General features: G+C 33.7%; 1 protein-coding gene and 1 long non-coding RNA gene across 2 annotated transcripts; one reads left to right on the forward strand and one right to left on the reverse strand.

The window, feature by feature from the left end:
* Positions 1 to 4,352: 4,352 nt before the first annotated feature.
* Positions 4,353 to 12,430, reverse strand: LOC142629349 (uncharacterized). Its single transcript, XM_075803321.1, has 5 exons — positions 12,293 to 12,430; positions 11,660 to 11,702; positions 11,455 to 11,561; positions 6,816 to 6,850; positions 4,353 to 4,693 (listed from the first exon to the last, which is right to left on the reverse strand). Exons 2-5 carry the CDS (start codon positions 11,660 to 11,662, stop codon positions 4,626 to 4,628), a joined length of 213 nt encoding a protein of 70 aa, XP_075659436.1. The 5' UTR covers positions 11,663 to 11,702; positions 12,293 to 12,430; the 3' UTR covers positions 4,353 to 4,625.
* Positions 12,431 to 17,773: 5,343 nt separating this feature from the next.
* LOC142627320 (uncharacterized) lies at positions 17,774 to 20,131 on the forward strand. Its single transcript, XR_012842803.1, has 3 exons — positions 17,774 to 18,099; positions 18,563 to 18,615; positions 19,768 to 20,131. It is a non-coding gene; the product is annotated as an uncharacterized LOC142627320 (long non-coding RNA).
* The last annotated feature ends 1,814 nt before the right edge of the window (positions 20,132 to 21,945 follow it).

The raw sequence follows: 21,945 nt of genomic DNA on the forward strand, positions 1-21,945 counted from the left end.
GCACAAATTTGAAGTAAGTTTACATCGTACCTACCTGCGGTTTGAGCAATGATTCAACTCTAATTTTCACGTAAACGACATCAAACATAATAATAATAATAATAATAAAATAAATAAAAATTACGTAAGAAGGACATATGGATCACTTAGGGGTTAGTTAAATTAGTAGTTATAATTAAGGGTGCTCACTAAACTGCACAATTGCAAAAATCGCACCAAAACCACCTGTAAAATGGCATAACTGCATTACTCCGCAAGTAACAGTGCACCGCACGCATGGTGTAGTGCGGTTTTATATTAAGAAAACTACACCGCACCGTACTCTCTCTATATATTAATATATTTTTTTATTTTTTATATTAAATATATTTTTAATAGTTTAATAACCCTAGTTTTAAAAAAATAATAATAATAATTTGATAATCCTAGCAAGTGTTGTCTAGGAAAGCTAACCCAAAATAAAGAAAAATTAGTTCAATCGTTTAAAACTTAGCCCAAAATAAAGGAAAAAAATTAGGTTATGTTTGGTAATAATTTTTATTTTCTATTATCAAAAACTTATTTTTGGGAATATAAAGAAAAAAAATTCTTGTATTTTTGAAATTAAAAACATATTTGGTTAGTTAAAATTAAAAAAAATAGTTTTTTGAAGAAAAAAATAGAAAATACTAAAATATGTTGTTACTAAGATTTAAACTTTAATGCTAACTCATTAAATACGACAAATTCATTAAATTAAATGTGTATTTTCATTGACTTTTGAAAATTAGAAACTGAAAACAACATTTTGAATGTTTTCAGTTTCATTCACAAAATGAGTTTTAAGAACAGTTTTTGTTTTCAGTCTATTTTGAGTTGCCAAACAAGTTTTTTAGTTTTAAAAATAGAAAATTGTTTTTGAAAACAGAAAATAAAGAGAAAAATCAATTACCAAAGATACCCTTCGTTTTGAGCTGGGTAGGAAAAGCCCAAAATTTGAAAAAGATACCAATTTCAAGCAGTTCAAACCACATCTTATACACCACACATGTGATTGCAAAAATAAGGTGCGGTGCGGTTATGGTTTTGGCTAAAATCTAAACCACACCGCACAATACATGCGACTGCAAAAATAAGGTGTGGTGCTAAAAATGGCCCAAAATCGCATCGCACCGTGAACACCCCTAATTTTATAATTTTAAAGCGATACAAAAAGGATTCATATCATTTAGTCTTGTTTTATTTTATTTTAATATTTTAACTAGTTATAAACATAGTTGTCAAAACGTGAATCATATCGTGAATCGATTTTTTATTTTTTCGTATCGTGTATCGTAAGATACATAAACACTTATAAAATTTATAAAAAATTATATTCATTATAAATTTTGAATATATTCAACTAATGATTAATTTATTCATCACTTATGTAATAATATTTAACAAGCTAACTAAATAAATCAAACTAGTACATGTTTATAACATACACATTCAAATTGCTTAAATTCAAAAGTGATAATATATTACAAATGACCCAAAAATTATTTTATTTTTATCATATTGGCTAATCAACCCCATCTAAAATTTCTTTGCAAATTTATCATTTTGCAAATTTATTTTTTTCATTAAAAATTTCTTCATCGCCATTAACATTTACTATCTCTTCTTGTTCTTTTTATTTTAATAATTAAAAAAAATTCTTCTTGACATTCCAGTTTCTTGGACTTATAACAGTAATGAAAAAAATAAAATAATTATATTTTCAATTAATATCTTATTCATAGTATAGAAAATAAATTTGTAAATATTAAAGTAAAGTGTATATGTGTATTGTGTAGTTCAAATTTTGTAGAAAAAAGAGGGAAAAAATAACTTATGAATACAGTATTTTATCAGGTTAAATTAAGTAACCTAATAATTAACAACTTATTAGATTCAAATAAAATTATAAATTTTAACAAACAATATCATTTTAAAGTATTTGTTTATATATCATACAACATGTACAATTTTACAATCCGATCGATTTTAAAAAGAAAAAATTAACTAACCCCTTGGTGGCTCCATTACTATTAAGGTCCTCAAGGATCCTGTTTGCTACTACAAAGAACATCAATATCTCCACTAAGGACACCGTAAAGATCGCCAAGCATGCGGTCAAGGATCAATTGTTCATTTGATTAGGTCTTGATTGTGACTTGAGAGTCTACTCTGTCTTTTCTTTTATTTTGTTTGCTTCTTCATTTTTATTTATTTGTTTATTTTGGTTCTTTTCACTTTTGTGTGATTAGAAGAGTTGATTGAGTTTTGATTGTGCATCTCCCTCTTGATTATCAGTTTGGTTTTTCGTAAATTTGAATCCATTTCTAGTTCATCGTTCTTGACCATTGGTGTTAGTCAAAAAATAATAATAATAAGATCTTGTCGATTTAAAGTGCTTCTCTTCTTCTTTTTTTGGCTGAATGATTTAAGGTGCTTCTCTTGATGTTGTAGAGAGTCAATATAAAATGAAGAGAGAAAGAAGCAAAAGAGAGACTATTGGAGATGTTCAAATAACGTTAGTTAATTTGTTATTCAATCAAGAAATTCTAATCCAAAGTTGATGATATTTCGTCGTGTAGTTTTCTTCGATTCTATCATAAATTTAATATTTATATAATTTTTGCCATCGCTTTCAATGTGTGTTTGCCCATAAAAAGGAATTTTCTAAGTCCTTATCTTATAAATTCACCTCCAGCTGTGAGAGAAATTATAAGGTCTTCATGGTGGACAAATGATGTGGTCCACCATTTCAGTAAAAGACTCACTTATTTAAAATTGTGAAATTTTAAATAAAAACTGAATACTGATTCAACAATTTTAAATAGGTGAGAGTTTTTTAATGAAATAGTGGACAAATGACGTGGTCCACCGTAAGGATAATATAATTTCTCCAGCTGTGGGAGCCATTTATGAGATGGGAAAGAACAAAAGTTCTCATTGGGCTTTGGATTTTTAAAATGACAACGTGTAGATGAAGCGATAATTACCAATTGTGAGGCCAGCACTATCAGCTCCTCCACAATACATCATAAATGTGCTATACATATATTTATCTAACATAACATATTGTTAGAACGATTAATATTAGAGAATAAAGTATATATATCTCATACAATGACAAAGTGTATACACTAGGGATATATGATAAAGAGAAATTATTAGTATTGTTTGGATTAAGAGGATTGCGTCTGTGTTTGCTAAGTTTTACGTTTCAGTTTTTTTTTTTTTTAAGCCGCAATTGTTGACTTTTCTCCTGTGCACTGTTCACGAGACCTACAAACTTCACTTTGTAGCAACTTTTTCATTAAAAATAGGTCGCACGGCACTATTCACACATTTAAAAATTATTTTGCTACAATATTTTCAGTTATATCCAAACGGACCCTTAGTCTACTAGGCGGACTCCCCTGTAAGCTCAGCCAACTTTATGATTCCCTATGATAAGCCAAACACAAGGGTTTCAACTTTTAATAACAAACCAATATAGAACTTTTAGTCCAAGAAATAAATTTCATTTCAATACAGAATTAATAATAATTATTTCCTGTTTGCTAGTATAATCCTGTTGTGTGCCAAATTTACTAGCCTCTCACCCTGCTCATCTCTCTCTTGTATAAAATCACTTCTGCATCCATTAGTCAATACTCATTGGTGTCTTCTCAAGCATTGCAAGATGGATTACGAAGCTATAAAGGGCAATAGGATGAGAACAAGAAGCTTTCGCGATGAAAACTACAACAACAGAAGGGTGTTTTTGAGGAGTTATCCCCTTCACTGGGGAGAAGATGAATACAGCAAAGAAGATACAGCGAGGGTTGAGGACAACAGCAATCAAAAGAAAGATGAATACAACAAAGAAGAGACAATAGCAGTGACGGTCAAAGACCAGAGCGATCAAAAGAAACCCAAGAAGAAGATTTTCCTATCTGTGTTTTATTGGGGTGGAAAGAAGATTTTGTTATTCAGGAGACTCAAGCATCAGCTTGAAATTTATTTCATTGCATGCATCCCTAATGGCTTTAAGAAACCCACTGCCCTAATTTCAGCTTGTTCACCTACTTCCTCATCTTCTTCCAAATTTCATTATTTGCATGAAGTACAGGCCAATGCCATTAACATATTGGTATTATAACAATGTAACTTCACTAGTCCACAAAAGAACTTTCATACATGCCACGCATAGCATGCTTCAATCTAGAATATTATATTTTTGCAGTTAAAGTTGCTCGTACTCAACCATATGAAATGGCATTGCAAATGAAACTTTTATGTGACATTCAAGTAGGTTTCCAACTTAAACATACCTACCATAATATACAACAGATGGCTGACTTGTACTGATACTTTTTCAGTCATAATCATTACTATGAAGAGTTTTTACAAACTAATGACGAAGCGAAGAATGGTTGCATCATCAATAAACAAATTTCCTGAGAACATTGATCTACCTTCAATATGGAGTTAGCCAACTAGGTCTTGAAACAGTGGTTACTAGTATTCACACCCACAAAACCATATGATAATATTAAATTTCAAGGAGTGAACTTCTTTCTACATGATTAAAAAAACAAAGGGTTGCATCTGAATACAGACAAGACGAGGACTCAGAAAAAGATTATTGACACACCCATTGAGAAGCATCCAAAAGCCACCCACGGGCTCAAGCGTTCACCTGTTACAGAAAAAACAAGCAAGGAAATGTCAACCAAAATTGCAATGCATGATAGAGTACGTAATATGCTCATAGAATTCTTAATAAATAGTTAAAACAACACCGATCAAAATAGGCTTGTACTTTATTTTCTCGTCTACAGTTTGCATGTTTACAAGTTTGAATGTCAGACAATCTGCACATCCAGCAATGAGCAATCTCCAATTCAGTGGACCCTTAGGTAATAACTCAACTAGTTGTCCTAAAAAAATCTAAATTAATCATATTCCTTCACATAATAAAGCATAATTGTTTGGATTGATGTAATCAAATCAGCATATCCATTTTTGTGCTTTAAAATTCTTGAAATAATTAAAAAAAGATGGATTTTAGGTCAAGGGACATAATTTGAGATTTGTTGGGCACTGCTTTTTTTTTCCTTTCCTTTTCTTTTGTGTGAATAACATCTGAGGGCATCAACTACAACATTAACCAAGCCATAATCCCACATTTTTAGGATTGGGATTTGCTATGAATCCCGGACAGACTAGTTGGGGTCTCCAACATGTATCCTCTGCACATGATCAACCAACTCATGTAGAGCCCTAATCTTTTCATCAATAGAGCCCACCCTATCTTTAAGTGAATTTTCTTATTTCAAATCATCTCTTTCCTTCATTTCCACTTATTCCTTTTAACATTCCTCTCCTTGATATGATTGAATATTGTACTAAACTTACATTCCATGCACTATGTTTTAATCCTCCTTAGCCGAAAGTCTTTAGATTCTTGTTGTGGGTCCAGCCCACTTTAGTGGCAAGAAAACCACGAGAAGTGCAAGACTCCTATTAGAAATAGGAGACCGTGTTGCTATGGAAAAATAAAGTGGTGGCTAGGTTATTAACCTAACATATAAATAGAGTTTTATATGTGTTAGGGTGGGCAGTAGAAAAGTAAAGAAGAGTGCCGCCTGGAGTAAAAAAGAAAAAGAAAAAGAAGAGCTGCCAAGTGTGATTGCAGTGAGTGCAGTGAAGAAAGAAAAAAATTTGTGTGTGAGAGCAAAAAAGACAGGGAGATTTTCATTAGCTGTGAGACATACACGAGAAGATTAATTTGGAGTTTTTCTCTAGGGATATATTTTGAATGCTACAACCATGGCTAGTCAAAGTGTGACTGAAGATTTCAAGTGAGTTTATATTATTCCTAGAGAGATATTATTGTATTTGGTGTGGATCTCAAGTTAGGCATAAACTTGGAAGGATATTGTATTTGATTTGACAACAGTAAAATCACTACAGCTTTGTGGATGTAGGCAAATTGCAGAACTACGAAAATTTTGTCTTGTATGATTGTTTTCTTCGGCACTATTTTTTCTCTATTTTGTATCTCACAGATCTGGGAATTTCATGTATATTCCCTATAATTCTAAACTCTAAAATTCTAACTTGACATTGACTCCTACATCAAGTTTCATTCACTAAAAGTATATCTTCTGCAAAAAGTATACACCAAGTGACTTCATCTTGAATCAATTTAGTGATCTCATCCATCACCAGTGCAAAGAGATATGGACTTAGTGATGGTCCTTAATACAAACCTATAGTGATAGGAAATTTGCTTTTGAAGCATCCACTTTTTCTAATACTAGTTACGGCTCTGTCATAAATATCCCTAATGTACTTGGGAGGAACTCCTTTCTTTCCTAAAATCCAACACATGATTTCTCTACAGACCCTATCATATGCTTTCTCTAAGTTCAATAAAAACCACATGGAGATATTTAGGGCTTCTCTATATAAAATAAAATAAAATAAACTACCAGGAAGTTAAAAAGAAAAAGAAGGCTCCTTTTCTATTTTTCTTTTTATCTTTACCTTGATGCCAACCCAAGGATAGCTTCCTGGGTCTCCACCATCAACATTCATACTCCATAAATACACCACACAAAAAAAAAAAAAAAAAAAAAAAAAAAAAAAAAAAATTTCCCCAAAAAGAAAGGAAGAAGAAGCAAAAGAAATTGTCCCGAGAAGATAACAGATAAAAATCAAAATAAAAATGAAGTGAAAAGAGGAAAACGGGGAGCAGTTGTGGACTAGTCCAACAAAGATGGTGGTAAAAGTAAAACATCTAAATAAAGGCCTACCTATTCTGGCTGCCTTCCAAAAGAAACCGCGAAACCTGTCAAATAAGCACATTACAGTCATTAGTCCACATTGTAAGTTTGTAACCACTTCATACAAATCAACCATCAGGCCAAGACTGACAGCCTGTAATAACACCGAACCATGCTTAACATGGATAGATCAATAAAAAAGGGACTAATTATACATAAATTTGAATAAAAGAAATAACAAAAAATTGGCATTAAAAGGACAACAGGTGATTGAATTTCAGACAGGTTGAAGTAATTAGACTTAATCAGAGCTAGAATGGGGAGAAGGGGAAAGAGGAGGCAGAAACCCTCATAAGATATCTCTGCAGGTTGTCTATTGTCTAATAATTAATAACCAGAACTTGTCATTTGACAACCTGCAAAGAAATATCACTATAATAGGAAATTATTTTGTTGTTTTCAGAAAATTATTTAAAAACCCAGTTTTAGATCCTTTTTTTAAAAAAACAATAGGAGATAGTATTGATAGTATCATCGCTTACAATCATGGTTTAAAAAGTTCTCCACAAGAGCGAGAAGAAGCACAGCAACCAAGGTAATATATGAGGCACTAAAAGAATCCAACTCAAGGTGGCCTGCCACTAAGAAAATTTTGAAGGTGTTGGGCATAGAAAAAGCAGCAGTCATATGTAATTGGTATCTCAAGTAGGGTCCAAGTCTCGTGTTATGTACACATCATCCCTCATTCTTAAGTGTGAAGTGACTAGTTGGTGGAATGTTCCATGGTGTGTGGGTGGTGACTTTAATGTGGTAAGGTTTCCTTCCGAGCGTTCTGGTTCTACCTCTTTTACTGCTGCTATGCGGGAGGTTTCCAATTTTATTTCTGAGCAAGGCCTCATTGATATTCCGCTTCAAGGGGGATCTTTCACTTGGTCTAATACTCGTGAAGTTGCTTCGAAGGCTAGGCTGGACAGATTTTTGTTTTTTGTAGATTGGGATGATAAGTTTCCATCTGTCTCCCAACAACGCTTGCCTAGGCTGTTATCTGATCACTTCCCGATTGTTCTTGAGGGTGGTTCCTTTCAGAGAGGTAGGAGGCCGTTTAGATTTGAGAATATGTGGCTTAAAGATGAGGGTTTTGTGGAGAGGGTGCGATCTTGGTGGGAATCTTATAATGTCCTAGGAGGACCGAGTTTTGTTTTGGGCAATAAATTGAAGCTCTTGAAAAATGATTTGAAGAAATGGAATGTGGAGGTTTTTGGAAATGTTGAAGATCGGGTGAGAAAATTGTGGCAAGAGCTTAGTGATTTAGAGATGATTGACGATAGTCGAGCTTTATTTGAGGAGGAAAGGCTGGAGTTGGAGAGAGTTCGAGGTGAATTAGAAAAAGTTACTTTGATGGAGGAAATCTGTTGGAGGCAGAAGTCTAGAGTTCTTTGTATTAGAGAAGGAGACAAGAATACCAGATTCTTTCATCGTATAGCTAACTCTCACAGAAGATTTAATTCCATTGATAGGCTTATGGTGGATGGAGAATTGTCTTTAGATCTGGAGGCTATAGCAGGTCGTATTTCTCATTTTTATAGGCAGCTATATGCTGAAACTGTGGCTCATAGACCTTTATTAGATGATGTGGAGTTCTCTTGTATCTCGGAGGAAGATGCACTTTGGCTGGATAGGCCATTTGATAAGGAAGAGGTGTTTGGGGTGATTAGTGCTTTTAAGGGTGATAAGGCTCCTGGCCCGGATGACTTTTCTATGGTGTTCTTTCAGTCTTGCTAGTGTATTTTGAAGGCTGAAATTATGACAGTGTTTCAAATTTTTCATACTCAGGCTGTGTTTGAGAAGAGTCTTAATGCTTCTTTCCTTGCTCTTATTCCCAAAAAGGTGGATGCTATGGAGATCAAGGATTTTCGGCCTATTAGCTTAGTTGGTGGGATTTATAAGATTATTTCTAAAGTGTTGGCCAATCGTCTCAAAAGGGTGGCACATGGGCTTATTTCAAATTCTCAGAATACATTTGTGAAAGGTAGACAGATATTGGACTCTTTTTTAATTGCTTCAGAATGTATTGATTGTAGATTGAAGTCAGGTGTTCCAGGAGTGTTGTGCAAGTTGGATGTGGAGAAGGCATATGACCATGTGAGTTGGGGTTTTTTAATGTATATGCTTCAGCGCTGTGGGTTTTCAGAGAAATGGAGAAAATGGATAATGTGTTGCATCTCTACTGTTAAATTCCCCATTCTGATCAATGGTAGTCCTTCTGATTTTTTTTGGTAGTTGTAGGGGGATTTAGCAAGAGGACCCCTTGTCTCCGTTGCTATTTGATATTGTTATGGAGGGTTTGAATCGTATGTTGGATGTGGCTACTACTACTAGTCAGTTCTCAGGTTTCTCTGTAGGTAATACGGCTGGTAACTCGGTGATGGTGTCTCATATTTTATTTGCTGATGACACTCTTCTTTTTTATGATGTTGATCCTACGCAAATAGCTAGTTTGAGAGCAATTCTGGCTAGATTTGAGGAGGTCTCAGGTTTAAGGATTAACTTGGGGAAATCTGAGTTGGTTCCTATAGGCATGGTCTACAATATGGATGTTCTAGTGGGGATGTTGGGTTGTAGGCAATCCTCTCTTCCATTGAGATATTTGGGACTACCGTTAGGAGCTAAATAAGGAGTTGTCAATTTGGAATCCTATTTTGGAGAAGATGGAAAGGAGATTAGCAGGATGGAAGAGGTTGTATCTATCTAAGGGGGGTAAGGTAACTCTTATTAAAAGTACTCTTTCCTCCTTACCTACATACTTCCTTTCCCTTCTGCCTTTACCTGGGAATGTGGTAAATTGTACGGAGAAGTTACAACGAGATTTTCTGTGGAGTGGTATTAATGGTGACTCTAAATTACACTTAGTCAGTTGGGCTCAGGTTTATAAGCCACTGCAAGTTGGAGAGCTAGGTATTAGACGATTGAGGAGTTTTAATTCTGCCTTGTTAGGAAAATGGTTATGGAGGTATGGCATGGAGACCAATGCTCTATGGAGGAGGGTTATTGAGGTGAAATATGGGAATGATTGGGGTGGTTGGTGCACGAAAAAGGTGACCAGTGCTTATGGTGTTAGTTTGTGGAGACATATTAGGATTGGTTGGATGAGTTTTTCTAAACTACTTCTGTATGATGTGGGGGATGGTACTAGAGTGAAGTTTTGGAAGCATGTGTGGTGTGGAGATCGTACTCTCCAAGAGGCTTTTCCGGAACTTTATTGTATTAGTAGAACAAAGGATTCTTCAGTAGCGGAGGTTATGTGTTGGTCTGGTGGGAGGATTCATTGGGATGCTAAATTTCGTCGTCTTCCACGAGATTGGGAACAAGAATCCTTTGATCTGTTTATGGATATAGTCTACTCTTCGATGGTACGAGGATTGGGTCCGGATCGGGTGTGTTGGAAGCCAGCAAGGAGTAGAGGTTTTGAGGTAAGAGGATTCTATCTTTCTTTCTACCCTCCAACCATTTTATCCTTCCCTTGGAAGATGATTTGGAAATTGAAGGTTCCTCCAAGGGTAGTTTTCTTTTCATGGTCTGCTTCCTTAGGTAAGATTTTAATAACAGATAACCTTCGCAAACGACGTGTGCTAATTCTTGATTGGTGCTATATGCGTAAGAATTGTGGGGAGTTAGTGGATCATCTTCTTCGTTATTGCCCCATTGCTTGTGAGTTGTGGTCGTTGGTGTTTTGTTTGTTTGGAATTCATTGGGTTATGCCTCAGAAAGTTATTGAGTTGTTTGAGTCTTGGCAGGGTAAATTTGGACAACATAGTAATATAGAGTTGTGGAGAATTGTGCCTCATTGCTTGTTATGGTGTATTTGGCGCGAAAGGAATGCTAGAAGCTTTGAGGGATGTAAACGCTCTATGTTAGAGATTAAGTCTTTTTTTTACACACTCTCCTCGATTGGAGTGTGGTATTTTGTCATTTTTCTTGTTCTTCCCTTCCTGTTTTACTTGATTGTTGTAATCTTAGTTATTGATTTATGCCCCCATAGTACATTCCCAATGTACTCGGGTCGGCTGTTTTTCGTTTTTTAATAAAATTTTCGTTACTTATCAAAAAAAAAGGAAAAAGCAGAAACAGAAAAAGATTAAAACACATTCTCACAGGAACAACAAATTCACATGGTTCACCCAAAACTATAGGGTTACACCCACAGAGTTAATGCAGTTTAATTATAACGGTTACAAAGGGAGTTACAGGGATCAATAGCATATTTATATTGCCCTATTCAACTATTATTAGGACTAGATGCATGTGTGAAATCACTATAATGGGCTTAGACTTCTAATGTATTCTCAATAACCCAGTAATTGTATGGACACCAATTCAAAGGGGCCAAACCCCGGGCACAGTCAACACAATAGATCTAACTCCACACACATCCCCTTACTAACTATAACAACCTAAATGCTAGAACAGAAAATGTGTTTACTGCAAAAGGTTTAGAGATTCAATTAGATCACTCTCCAACAAATTGCTATAACTTAACAAAAAAATTGCTGGAGAAGAAAATGGTTGCAGTATTTTCAGAATAATCATATCAAAATGAGACAACCACGAGACCTATCTATCAATCAAACACGAAAATCACACTCTAAAAAGAATAACAGAGACAACACACCCCGTTCGCTGTTCAAGGATTGCTGGAAATTGCATCTTCAAGTAAGTGCAGGCGCAAATTCCCAACAGCACTACCGTTAAAAACGAATGGAAGTTGAAGAGTGCCGACTGGATCCCAGATATAACAATGTCTCAAAAATTCATTAATTTCAAACTTAAATCAACAACAATAACTCAAGATTCAAATACTAAATAATCTTCGTTACCATGTCCGGTTGTCCTTGTACAATTTATTTCCTTCCACGAAATCTACAAAAATGAAGAAATAAAACATCATGAGCAACATAATGGACAACACAAGCCAACACTAGCACAAGAACAACAAGCAAACATAAATTACGCCTCAATGAACCAAATACACAACAGTAACAAAAACGAGAAAAACCAGACAATTACATTCACATCAATCAGAGTTGGTGTATCTCACATTACAAATAGAAAATTGAAATAAAACTTTACCGTACAAATGGAGTTCCTAACGTCGACAATACGAAAAACCAAGTAATTCTTGAACTTATATTTTCTTTTTTATTGATATCTTTTGTTAACACTTATACATAGGAATTAGGAACTGACGAGTTATATAATTCACATTTTTTTTTATCCTATGATTGAATAGGAAATACGAACCAAACAAGGAAGATTCAAATCGAAAGCTTTGGCAGCCTTAGCGTTCTCAAAACCCTAAATCTTTATACGTACTCCGTTGCCGGAAATCTCAATTTTTACGAATGAAACTAATAACAACAAGCGAGTGATTCCCACTAATTCCACTACGAATTAAAGAGTTTAAAAAGGGAGAGAGAGAGAGAGAGAGAGAGAGAGAGAGAGAGTCTTACTTTAGTCGAAGTGACGAAAAAGGACACGGGGACCGAGCCGGAGAACAAGGAATCCAGAAGTTTTCGGAGCTCAGCTACGAGAGAGCCTTTGTTCGGAAGTTATACAAAAGAGGAGGGAGAAAAAGAAAAGAAAAGAAAAGGGCATGCCGGGAAATAGATCTACTTCGGTGCATCACTCAGCAAATGACGGAGCGCCACGTCACGGAATTATTCTAATACATTTATAAGTGTTATAAGTGATACTAACCCTTGAATGAAAAAAAAGTGTTAAAAAAATTCAGGAATGAGGTTTCTTTTAAAAAAAAAAAAAGGATTGAGATGGAAAATGTGACATTGCTTTTAATGACTGCATTTGAGAGTTAAGAAAACTGCTCTCAAATCTTAACCCTTGAATGAAAAAAAAGTTAGGAAAGGTTAAAAGTTAAAAAACTGAAAGAAGTAGAAAGTTTTTTGTGAGATGAATGAGAGTAATGCACCTTATTTGAGCTTTTTGCATTATTTAGTATTAGCTTGTAATCTCATGCATATACATAAATATATTTAAAAATATACAATAAAATTATTGTATAATTCATACATATATAATTTAAATACTTTTGATGGTCATTCTTATATTCTAATAATTTTTAGAAAAAGCCTTGTAAAAATATTATTGGATAGAAAATGTAAATTGTCCATATTTATTTTATTTTATTTATTACATCTTAATTTTTATTATTCTAATGATTTTTTTTTTTACCGTCATTGATTCTAAACTTTTTGGTTTTTATAATTTATTGTTACTACTCTCATGTTAAGCCACATCTCTCTCTCTCTCTCTCTCTCTCTCTCTCTCATTTTTAATTTTTTTTCCTTCTTATTAATCCCCAAACTATTGTTACACATTTTCCAACATTTGCACTCTATTTTACCTTTTCATCTCCCTACTACTATCACCTTAATATCACTCTTCATCTATTCATTTATCTTCCTTTATTTTTTAGTCTTCTTATTCTTATCTCTTTACTATAAATCGGCAATTCTCTTACATTCTATGCATAGCTTTCCCAATTCCCACAAAAAAGAAAAAAAAAAAAATTCTTTGGCTCTTTTTTCATTTTTTGGTGGATTTATTTATTTTTTAATCTTGCATCTCTATTTTAGGTTTATTAACTTTTGTGTTCTTTATAACTCTACTTTGGGTTGAGGATACATGTTATCCTATTGTATTATAAAAATAGTGTATATGAATATGGTATTATTCTATTACATAGCATTAATTTGGTGTTTATTAGTTATTACTATATCTTTTAACTCGTTTTCTTTTCATCTAATTTTCTAAAAAAATTTATTATCTCTCACATTCTCTTGTTAAAAAAAATGGTCTCTCTCTCTCTCTCTCTCTCTCTCTCTCTCTCTCTCTCTCTCTCTCTCTCTCTCTCTCTCTCTCTCTCTCTCTCTCTCTCTCTCTCTCTCTCTCTCTCTCTCTCTCCAGTGGCGGCTATACATGCAAGCTAGGGTGGTCACAAGACCACCTTGACTTGCAAAAAAATGTACATATACACTTGTCAAAAAAAAAAAAAAATTATATGCTAAACTAACCTATTGTGACTACCTTAATGAAAATTTTGAACACCCTGACTTGAGAATTACAAAAATTTGGATTCAACAAAAACAAGAGTAGTGTTACTACATTCACAACATTTTCATAATAATTTCACAACAAATCTAATGTAATAAATTGTTATTGATTCTAATTTGGGCCAAATACTAATATTATTTTTTACCCATTAATAACAACTTTTTGCATAAGATTTATTGTAAAAATGTTGTGGACGTAGCATTACTCCAAAATAATTATATCCCCAAACATAATTCTTAATCCCTTTTTTTAAAAGCTTAAATAACAAAATTAATATTGTGGGGAGTAAAAAGATCCTGATGGGTATATGGGCCTCTGGGCCATGCTAAGGAAGGCCGACCTGCTCCTGGGTTTAGAACTTGGTAGTACTACGGGTCGGCCCATTCGCCGAGGATCCGAGGGTATAGCCGAGGATGATTTTTCCCCTCGGACGGACATCGGAGATTCCGAGACTTCATTGTAAAGGTTAGGGAATTACACGATGAAGACCAATGGTAAAAGGGGGTGAACCCTTGAATGTCCTAGAAGCATCGATGCTAGAGAAATACCAAGGATAAAGGCTGCCACATCCGCATTAAAGACCCTGCACCTACCACCCTGGCCGCATTAATGGGAAAGTGACACCTGAACAGTGGAAGGGAAACTTCTGGTTACTATTCAAAGGCACTGAGAAAAGAAATATCTAGGCTAAGGGGGAGATGGGACAACACGTGTACAAAGTATCAAAAAGAGGAGTATTTATGGGGCAACCTAGAACACAAAAGGAGGGGGGAACTTCTTTGTAATCGAAAAGGAAAAGAAAAAAGGGAAAAAGGATAATATAATAACAACTCTTGGCTTACATCCGAGGAGGTTGATTGACAATATTCTCCATTATTTTTTGAGTGTTTGCAATCTTTGGCTTGTCATTTAATCCTCACATACTTCTAACCTGGGTTTCAAGCCCACACTCTACAAATTCATATTGTTTAAGGCTCATTGGGCCTGAGCCCGTAACTGTTCTTGGGTCCAGGTGCAATTGTGCACTTACAAATATTATCCCAAATAACAACAAACATAAACCAAACAAAAACAATACAAGATCAAACAACAACAAGTGATAAAATCATTCAACAACAAATCTATTATAAAACAAAAAAAATAAAATTTATACTTTGTTCAACCTATTCAATAAAAATAATTTCTAATTTCATTTTTCCTTAAAAAATAGGACCAAGAAAAATATTGTGGTAATTTAAATTTCTTAGTGACTACCCTAAATAAAATTCCTAGAGCTGCCACTCTCTCTCTCTCTCCTTTTTATTATTTCCTTGCAACTCTACTTTAGGTTGATGAAACATTGTGTTTTTTTATAACTCTATTTTAGGTTAATATGTTTTTTGAGTTCCCCAACCCAAGTAGTCTCTCTCCCTCTTAAAACTTTGGTTTGATTTTTGTTTGAGTTAATACTTAGTTATTTTGGAAGTAAGAATTTGAGTTTATATCAAAACATAATATTGGTTATGCATTTGAATGCGTCTATCAATTATTTGATAAATATTAAAAATTAATTTTGTTATGAGTTTCGATTATCATGGTAATCTCCTTTAAAAGAATGCGTAATTTTTATAATTTATTTGAAATTTAAAAAATTTAGTTGTAGAGTAAAAAAAAAAAAAAAAAGGAAAAACATAGCACACTAAAACATAATTTCAAAAAATTTGGACCAGCTCATAAATGAATAATATAAATCAAACGCTACACTCAAAAAATAGAATGATATATTGGTAGAGATAGAAAGGAAAAAAAAAAATTTTAGAACTTGTTTGATTTTTAGGGAAAACAAATTATCTTTGACAAATTTTAGAGAACAAATTATACATTATGCTACAATAACTAAATAATTCTCTATTCCCACACATCACATGGGTTTGCAATTATCTAAGATTAATTTTGAGAATTGATTTGATGTAAATTGAAGCTACAGTGTTAATGTCAATATTGTTCCACACTTCCACACAAGCTTGTCACTTGTGCTTGAGTAACTTAAGTTTCTCATGAGGCTGCAATACTTTTGGTTTTTTTAGAAAGGAGTAATTGGGTGAAAAATAGACTATTTTTCCCACATATTTGGATCAATGTTCCTAAATCCTACAAGAACCAAATTCCACATTTAGCATTATCAAAATCAAATAAAAATTAAACTCCCAATCATGTTTTGAGATTTTCTATTTACTTGTGACACACAAACCCATCAAACTTTTGAGGCAAATCTATTATTGTCTATTGCACCTCAAGATCAAATTAATATGTGCTATACATAACAAGAAACAGTGTGCTAAATATAGTATTTATGACTATTGAAGCCAAACAAAAATTGAGAAAGGTCCCACATAAAAAGAGAGCCATGAAGTTAAAAAAAAAATATATATATATATAAAAAAAAATTGAAAGGAGTACTTGGAGTAAAACTACAGCGTATACTCTATTATTGTTTTAGAACTATCAAAGGTAAATACATCAAACTTTGGTTTACTTTTCTTCTTTTATTTACATAGAGTTAAACAAATATCAGATATAAGAAAACTAAAATGTCAAAGATAAACAAATTGAATGGGTAAAATACAAATATAAAATAAAATTGTACAACATGAATATGAAGTAAGGAGTTGTTGTAGAGATTTCTAATCCTTAAAAACCTTCTCATAACTAACAAATCAAATCCTAGCCACCCATAACTCGAGTGATCACATTGTTGGCAACCCACAAAAAAGCAAATTAGTCACAAACTTTAAAAATCCAATGGAAAATTCGAAATTGGGGAAAATCTAAACTTTATAATGAAAAGACACACATATAATTCAGCTTGAGTTATATTCGTTGTAGTTTTTTGTAATTATTAGAGCATCCACATCAGTGTATCTAAAATCATGTATAATGCAAATTTTTTTCAATTTTACACATTTTGAGCTACATCAGTAGAGCTAAAACTGGCTAAAATAGTGTAAACCCATCCCCGAGCTACAGTACCGTGTAAATATACACGGTTACTGTAGCTCGTTTATACAATATTTTATGATTTTCCTTCGCACCTTTTTTTCTCTCTCTGATCCGTTTGCAACAGACTCATCCTCTCATCTTTTTCTCAACACAAAATATACAGATATAAACTTTGCTAAAAAAAAAAAAAAAAACACAGACATACACAAACAAACATGGATTGGTGCTTGACTGGTCGGAGCTCGTGGGTCTTGCCGTGGATCGGAGCTGGCGGACGCTAGATCGGAGCTGGCGGATCGACGATCGGAGCTCGCGGATCGCCGATCGAAGCTCGCGGATGGTGATCTGAGCTCGCCGATCGGACTCGCGGACGCTGATTTGAGGTGGTGATCCGAGAGGTAGTTGATGGAGAGGGAGAGGGAGAGGGAGAGTCTGAGAGATGGGTTTGGAGAGAGAGAGCAAAAGTGAGAAATGAGCTGGGAGAGAGAGAGAGCGGTAATTTAAGAGTTAGTTGGTGTAAAATAATAAAATATTAAAGAAAATTAATTATTTAATTAAAAATGATGGTAGGATAGATGAACTGATGTGGAAGTTTTGTAAAATTAAATGTGTAAAATAGAAAAAGTGGGTTTTTATTATAAAAGTAAACGTGTAAAATGGAGGAGCTGGTGTGGATGCTCTTAGGGTGGTAAAATCAACCAAAAACCTACTAATCCACCTAAATTCACCAACTCTAATAAATTCAAACCCACCTAATTATTAATTGGGTTTAATAGCCATTATCCCAATTAGATCCGGTGGACTCAACTAATAATTGGGCTTCAACTAAAAACACAATTAGACCCAAAAATAATAAACCCAAATTTCAGCCCAGCCCTCTCACCCATTCTCATTTCTCAGCCTCACGACTCTCTCTCCCTCAGTCCCTTTTCGTTTCTCTCTCTTCAAGAATTTAGGGATTAGGGTTTTCAAATCTGATGCCTGTGATTTTCCTTCGCTTTCTTTCATTTTCTCACCTGCCATACATATGTTAATTAATATTATTAAGAGGGTCTGTGAAGGACTTTTCGTTAATTTCCACTCTGAGTCTAACCTGAAGTGATTTTCTTTCATTTTCTCATCTGCCAAACAAATCTTTTTTTTTTCTTTTTTTTTTTTTCTCTCACTCACTTTTTTCAGACCGTATTGTCTCTTGGCTTTGTTTCAAGTAAGTCTCTTTCAAAAATTGGTTCTTTCTCAATATGTAATTCTGTCAATATCTAATTCTTCATTGTGTAGCTCTAGTGTTTGATGATTTACTTCTGTGATTTTTTCCTCTATTACCTTTTTGTGTTCTGTAGAAATTTCCTTTTGGGTTCTGTTATTCTGTACTAATTTTTTGTGTGAATTTGATTAGTATATATTTATAATGGTTAGAATTAGCATGGTGTGTGGGAAATATCTTTTACAAGCTAATTTTCAATTGGATATTGCTGGGAATTGTAGTAGTTATGTGAACACACATAAGGGTAGAAAGCTGGTTGATTGTTCATTTTGTACAATTTGAATATGTTTGCATCTCAGAGTTCCCTTATTTTTTCTGCAATATCTCAAATGCTAGTTCTGGTGTGTTCTACCTTTTCCTTTATCCTGTGATTCTCGTATTTCTAAGCATTTTTTTAAATTTTCAGGGTCCAGAAAATTTAATACCTGCCATATGAAGTTGTGAACAACTTATGAAAAGGTATAAAGTCTTCTAAGCTAACATTTTGTAGGCATTGAAATGAGTGTTGAGTATATAATGTTTAACAAGGAAATTTGGAAAAATTAAGATGTTATGGTGCATTCATATAAGTAGGAGGTCTTTTACCATAATGAGCAAGAAATTTTCTTGTAGATGTCCAACAATGCAAACAAGAAAACTGCTAGTGTTATAGGCCTTCATATCTGTCCTAAAAGATTACATCCATAATCTGGGAAGTGCAGGATGTGACAAATATGGAGGCAAATGTATCAGCAATGATAGCAGCCAACTAGGGGGTAAAAAATAAGAAAAAGCACACAGCAGTGGATTATCAGACTTGCAGTTCTTTTTTCATGTTAAATCAGAAAGTCTTCGGATATGAAGATCATTGCTCCTTTATTATTGCAAGGTCTTTCATTTTAGTATATTATTGACTCTCCAAAAATCCTTTATAAATGATTTAATTTATGATATATGTATATATATATATATATATATATATATTTTTTTTTTTTCTTTTTTTTCCTGTAATGCAACAATTTAAGTTGATTGAAGCTAATTGCTATCATAGCAAGGGAAAGCTTGATTTTGTGTGAAGTTAATTGATATCCTCAAGGCATTTTGACAAGAAAATGCATCATGTGAAACATTAGAGTTTGAAATTCCTTTTTGTTCCCAGGGTGGTCTATAAATATTTATTTAAAATTATCAAAAAAGAAAGGCAAAGATAACCTGTTTCAAATTCTGTATAATTTTTTTTTTTGAAAAATTCTGTATAATATTTGTTAATTGGTCACCCAGCCTTTTGTATCCCATAACAATTGACAATATAATATTGTTCCTCCTTTTACTAAACATGCATTGTTATGTTGGAAATGATAATGATCCTATCCATGTGTGTGTGTATTGATATGATGGACATGAGTTCATTTGTATGATCTTTGATATGCTAGTTTTAACCTCAGCTCAAGTCTAATCATTTGAACGGTTCAACATGCTGAATTTTTGTTGTTGTAACACTTCATTGGTCATGTCAGTTATTATATTGGTCATGTCGTTATTGGTGTTGCAGTAACTAAGAGGTGGAATTTTGAACAAGGGCAATGGTATAAATACATGCGATTTCTAGTTTGATGTGCTGCTGTTAAACAGGTGATAGTTGAATCTGCAAAGTTTGACATTCTTCTAAAGGTCAAGAGGGGAAGCAAAGAAGAGAAGTTTAAAGTGGAAGTATGTAAGAATAATGAAGGTAGCTTCCACTTGAGATGGAGCCTCATGGAGTCCTAATTTCATTGTTCAGTGGGTATACCGATGGTGTTATCAGAGTGTGGGGCAGTGGTTGCTACCAGTAAATCTTCAGAAATTTGATATGCATTTCTGTTTTGAGCTATGTTGCATGGACACTAACACGTGTACGGATACGGGTACAGGGGTACAACAATTCTTGAAAAACAAGAGTACAACATGTTTGGGGTATGGCAATTAATTGATATATTTATCATATTTTTAGACAATATATGTTTATTTTAGGATTTAAATTAAGTTATAATAGCAAATGAGTACAATAACACCAGAAAAATGTTGGCTAAAATACAAATTTTGTTCCATTACTAAATTACTAAATCCATAAGATAGATAAAACCAATAAATAAACCTATAAAATAAGTAAATAACATGTACAAATAAGTAAACCCAAAACATAACAAGTGTATAAGTAGAGCCAAACTATTAAAAAAAAAAAAAAACAGAGAAAGAGAGTTGAAAGACCAAAAGACAGAACCCAAAATCAGCAGAGAGAGAAACGACGGAGGGATAGAGAAGGAGGTTTGGGGTTGTTGGAGGTCAGAGGGAATCGGTTGTTGACGATCTATTGCAAGGCACAACGCATAGTTTAGATCAGAGAGAGAAACGGTGGAGGGAGAGAAAATGAACTTTGGGGGTTGTCGGAGGGGGTTTAGTTGTCACTAAGAAGGCACACCGCATAGATCAAATTAGAGAACTGAGGGAAAGAATTAGAGAACTGAGGGAAAGAATGAGGCGTTGGTCCAAATCCTGTTCTCTCTCTCTCTCTCTCTCTCCCTTTTTATTTATTTTTTATTTTTTTTATTTAAGTTTTGCTGTGTTTGGGAATTGGTTGTTGATGATCTACTACAAGGCACAATGCACAGTTTAGATCAGAGAGAGAAGCGGTGGAGGGAGAGAAAATGAGCTTTGGGGTCTCTGGAGGGGATTTAGTTGTCATTAAGAAGGCACACCACACAAATCAAATCAGAGAACTGAGGGAAAGAGAGGGATCAAATCAAAGAATTAAGGGAAAGAGTTAGGCATTGGTCCAAATCTTGTTCTCTCTCTCTCTCTCTCTCTCTCTCTCTCCTCTTTTAATTTTTTTTTTAAAAAAGTTTTGCTGTGTTTGGGACATTTCGGCATGATGCAATTGTGTTGGCGATGTACCTAGATTTTTTTCAAAAAAGAAAAAAGGGAGAAAGGATACACCTTGGGTACGGATTTTAGGTGTCTTACTAATACCTGTGTAGGACATGGGTACTTGGCCAAAATTGCTATGTTTGTGCAACATAGGTTTTGGGAGCAAACAAGTTACTCTTGATAATTGTGGCTATTTGAAAGATTTAGGACTTTCTTCGTTTGGTTCTTTTGATTGTTTTTATGTTGGACATGGCTTTGAGGTCAATGATGTTTTGGTTTAAGTTTTTATATTAGATACCAGTTGCTAATTTGTGCTTTGCACAGGAAACCCTATTAAGCATAAGAATTTTTCTTAAAACAATTGTGTCTATTTGAAAGATTTAGGACTTTCTCGGTTTGGTTCTTTTGATTATTTTAATGTTGGACATGACTTTGAGGTTAATGATGTTTTGGCTTAAGTTTTTATATTAGATACTAGTTGCTAACTTGTGCTTTGCACTGAAAACCCTATTGGGCGTAAGAATTTTTCTTAAAACAATTCTTTGTTTCTTTTCTTTGAAGGTAGATTAGAATTTCAATCTAAAACATTCCTACACTAAAGAATTTTTCTTAAAACAATTCTTTGTTTCTTTTCTTTGAATGTAGATTAGAATTTCAATCTAAAACATTCCTACACTAAAGAATTTTTCTTAAAACAATTCTTTGTTTCTTTTGTTTGATTGTAGATTAGAATTTCAAGCCAAAACATTCCTACACTAAATCTGTAACATTCAATTAAAAGTTACTATGGCTTTTAAGTGGAGTTTGGGGTGTGCCTTTGTGTTAGAACTCATTTCTTTCTCCCTTGTGCGTGTTTATTTCTTTAAAAAAAAAAAAAAAAAATCTAAAACATGCAGTTACTAAATG

Source organism: Castanea sativa, chromosome 3 (assembly GCF_040712315.1).
Source record: "Castanea sativa cultivar Marrone di Chiusa Pesio chromosome 3, ASM4071231v1".
Lineage (NCBI taxonomy): Eukaryota > Viridiplantae > Streptophyta > Magnoliopsida > Fagales > Fagaceae > Castanea > Castanea sativa.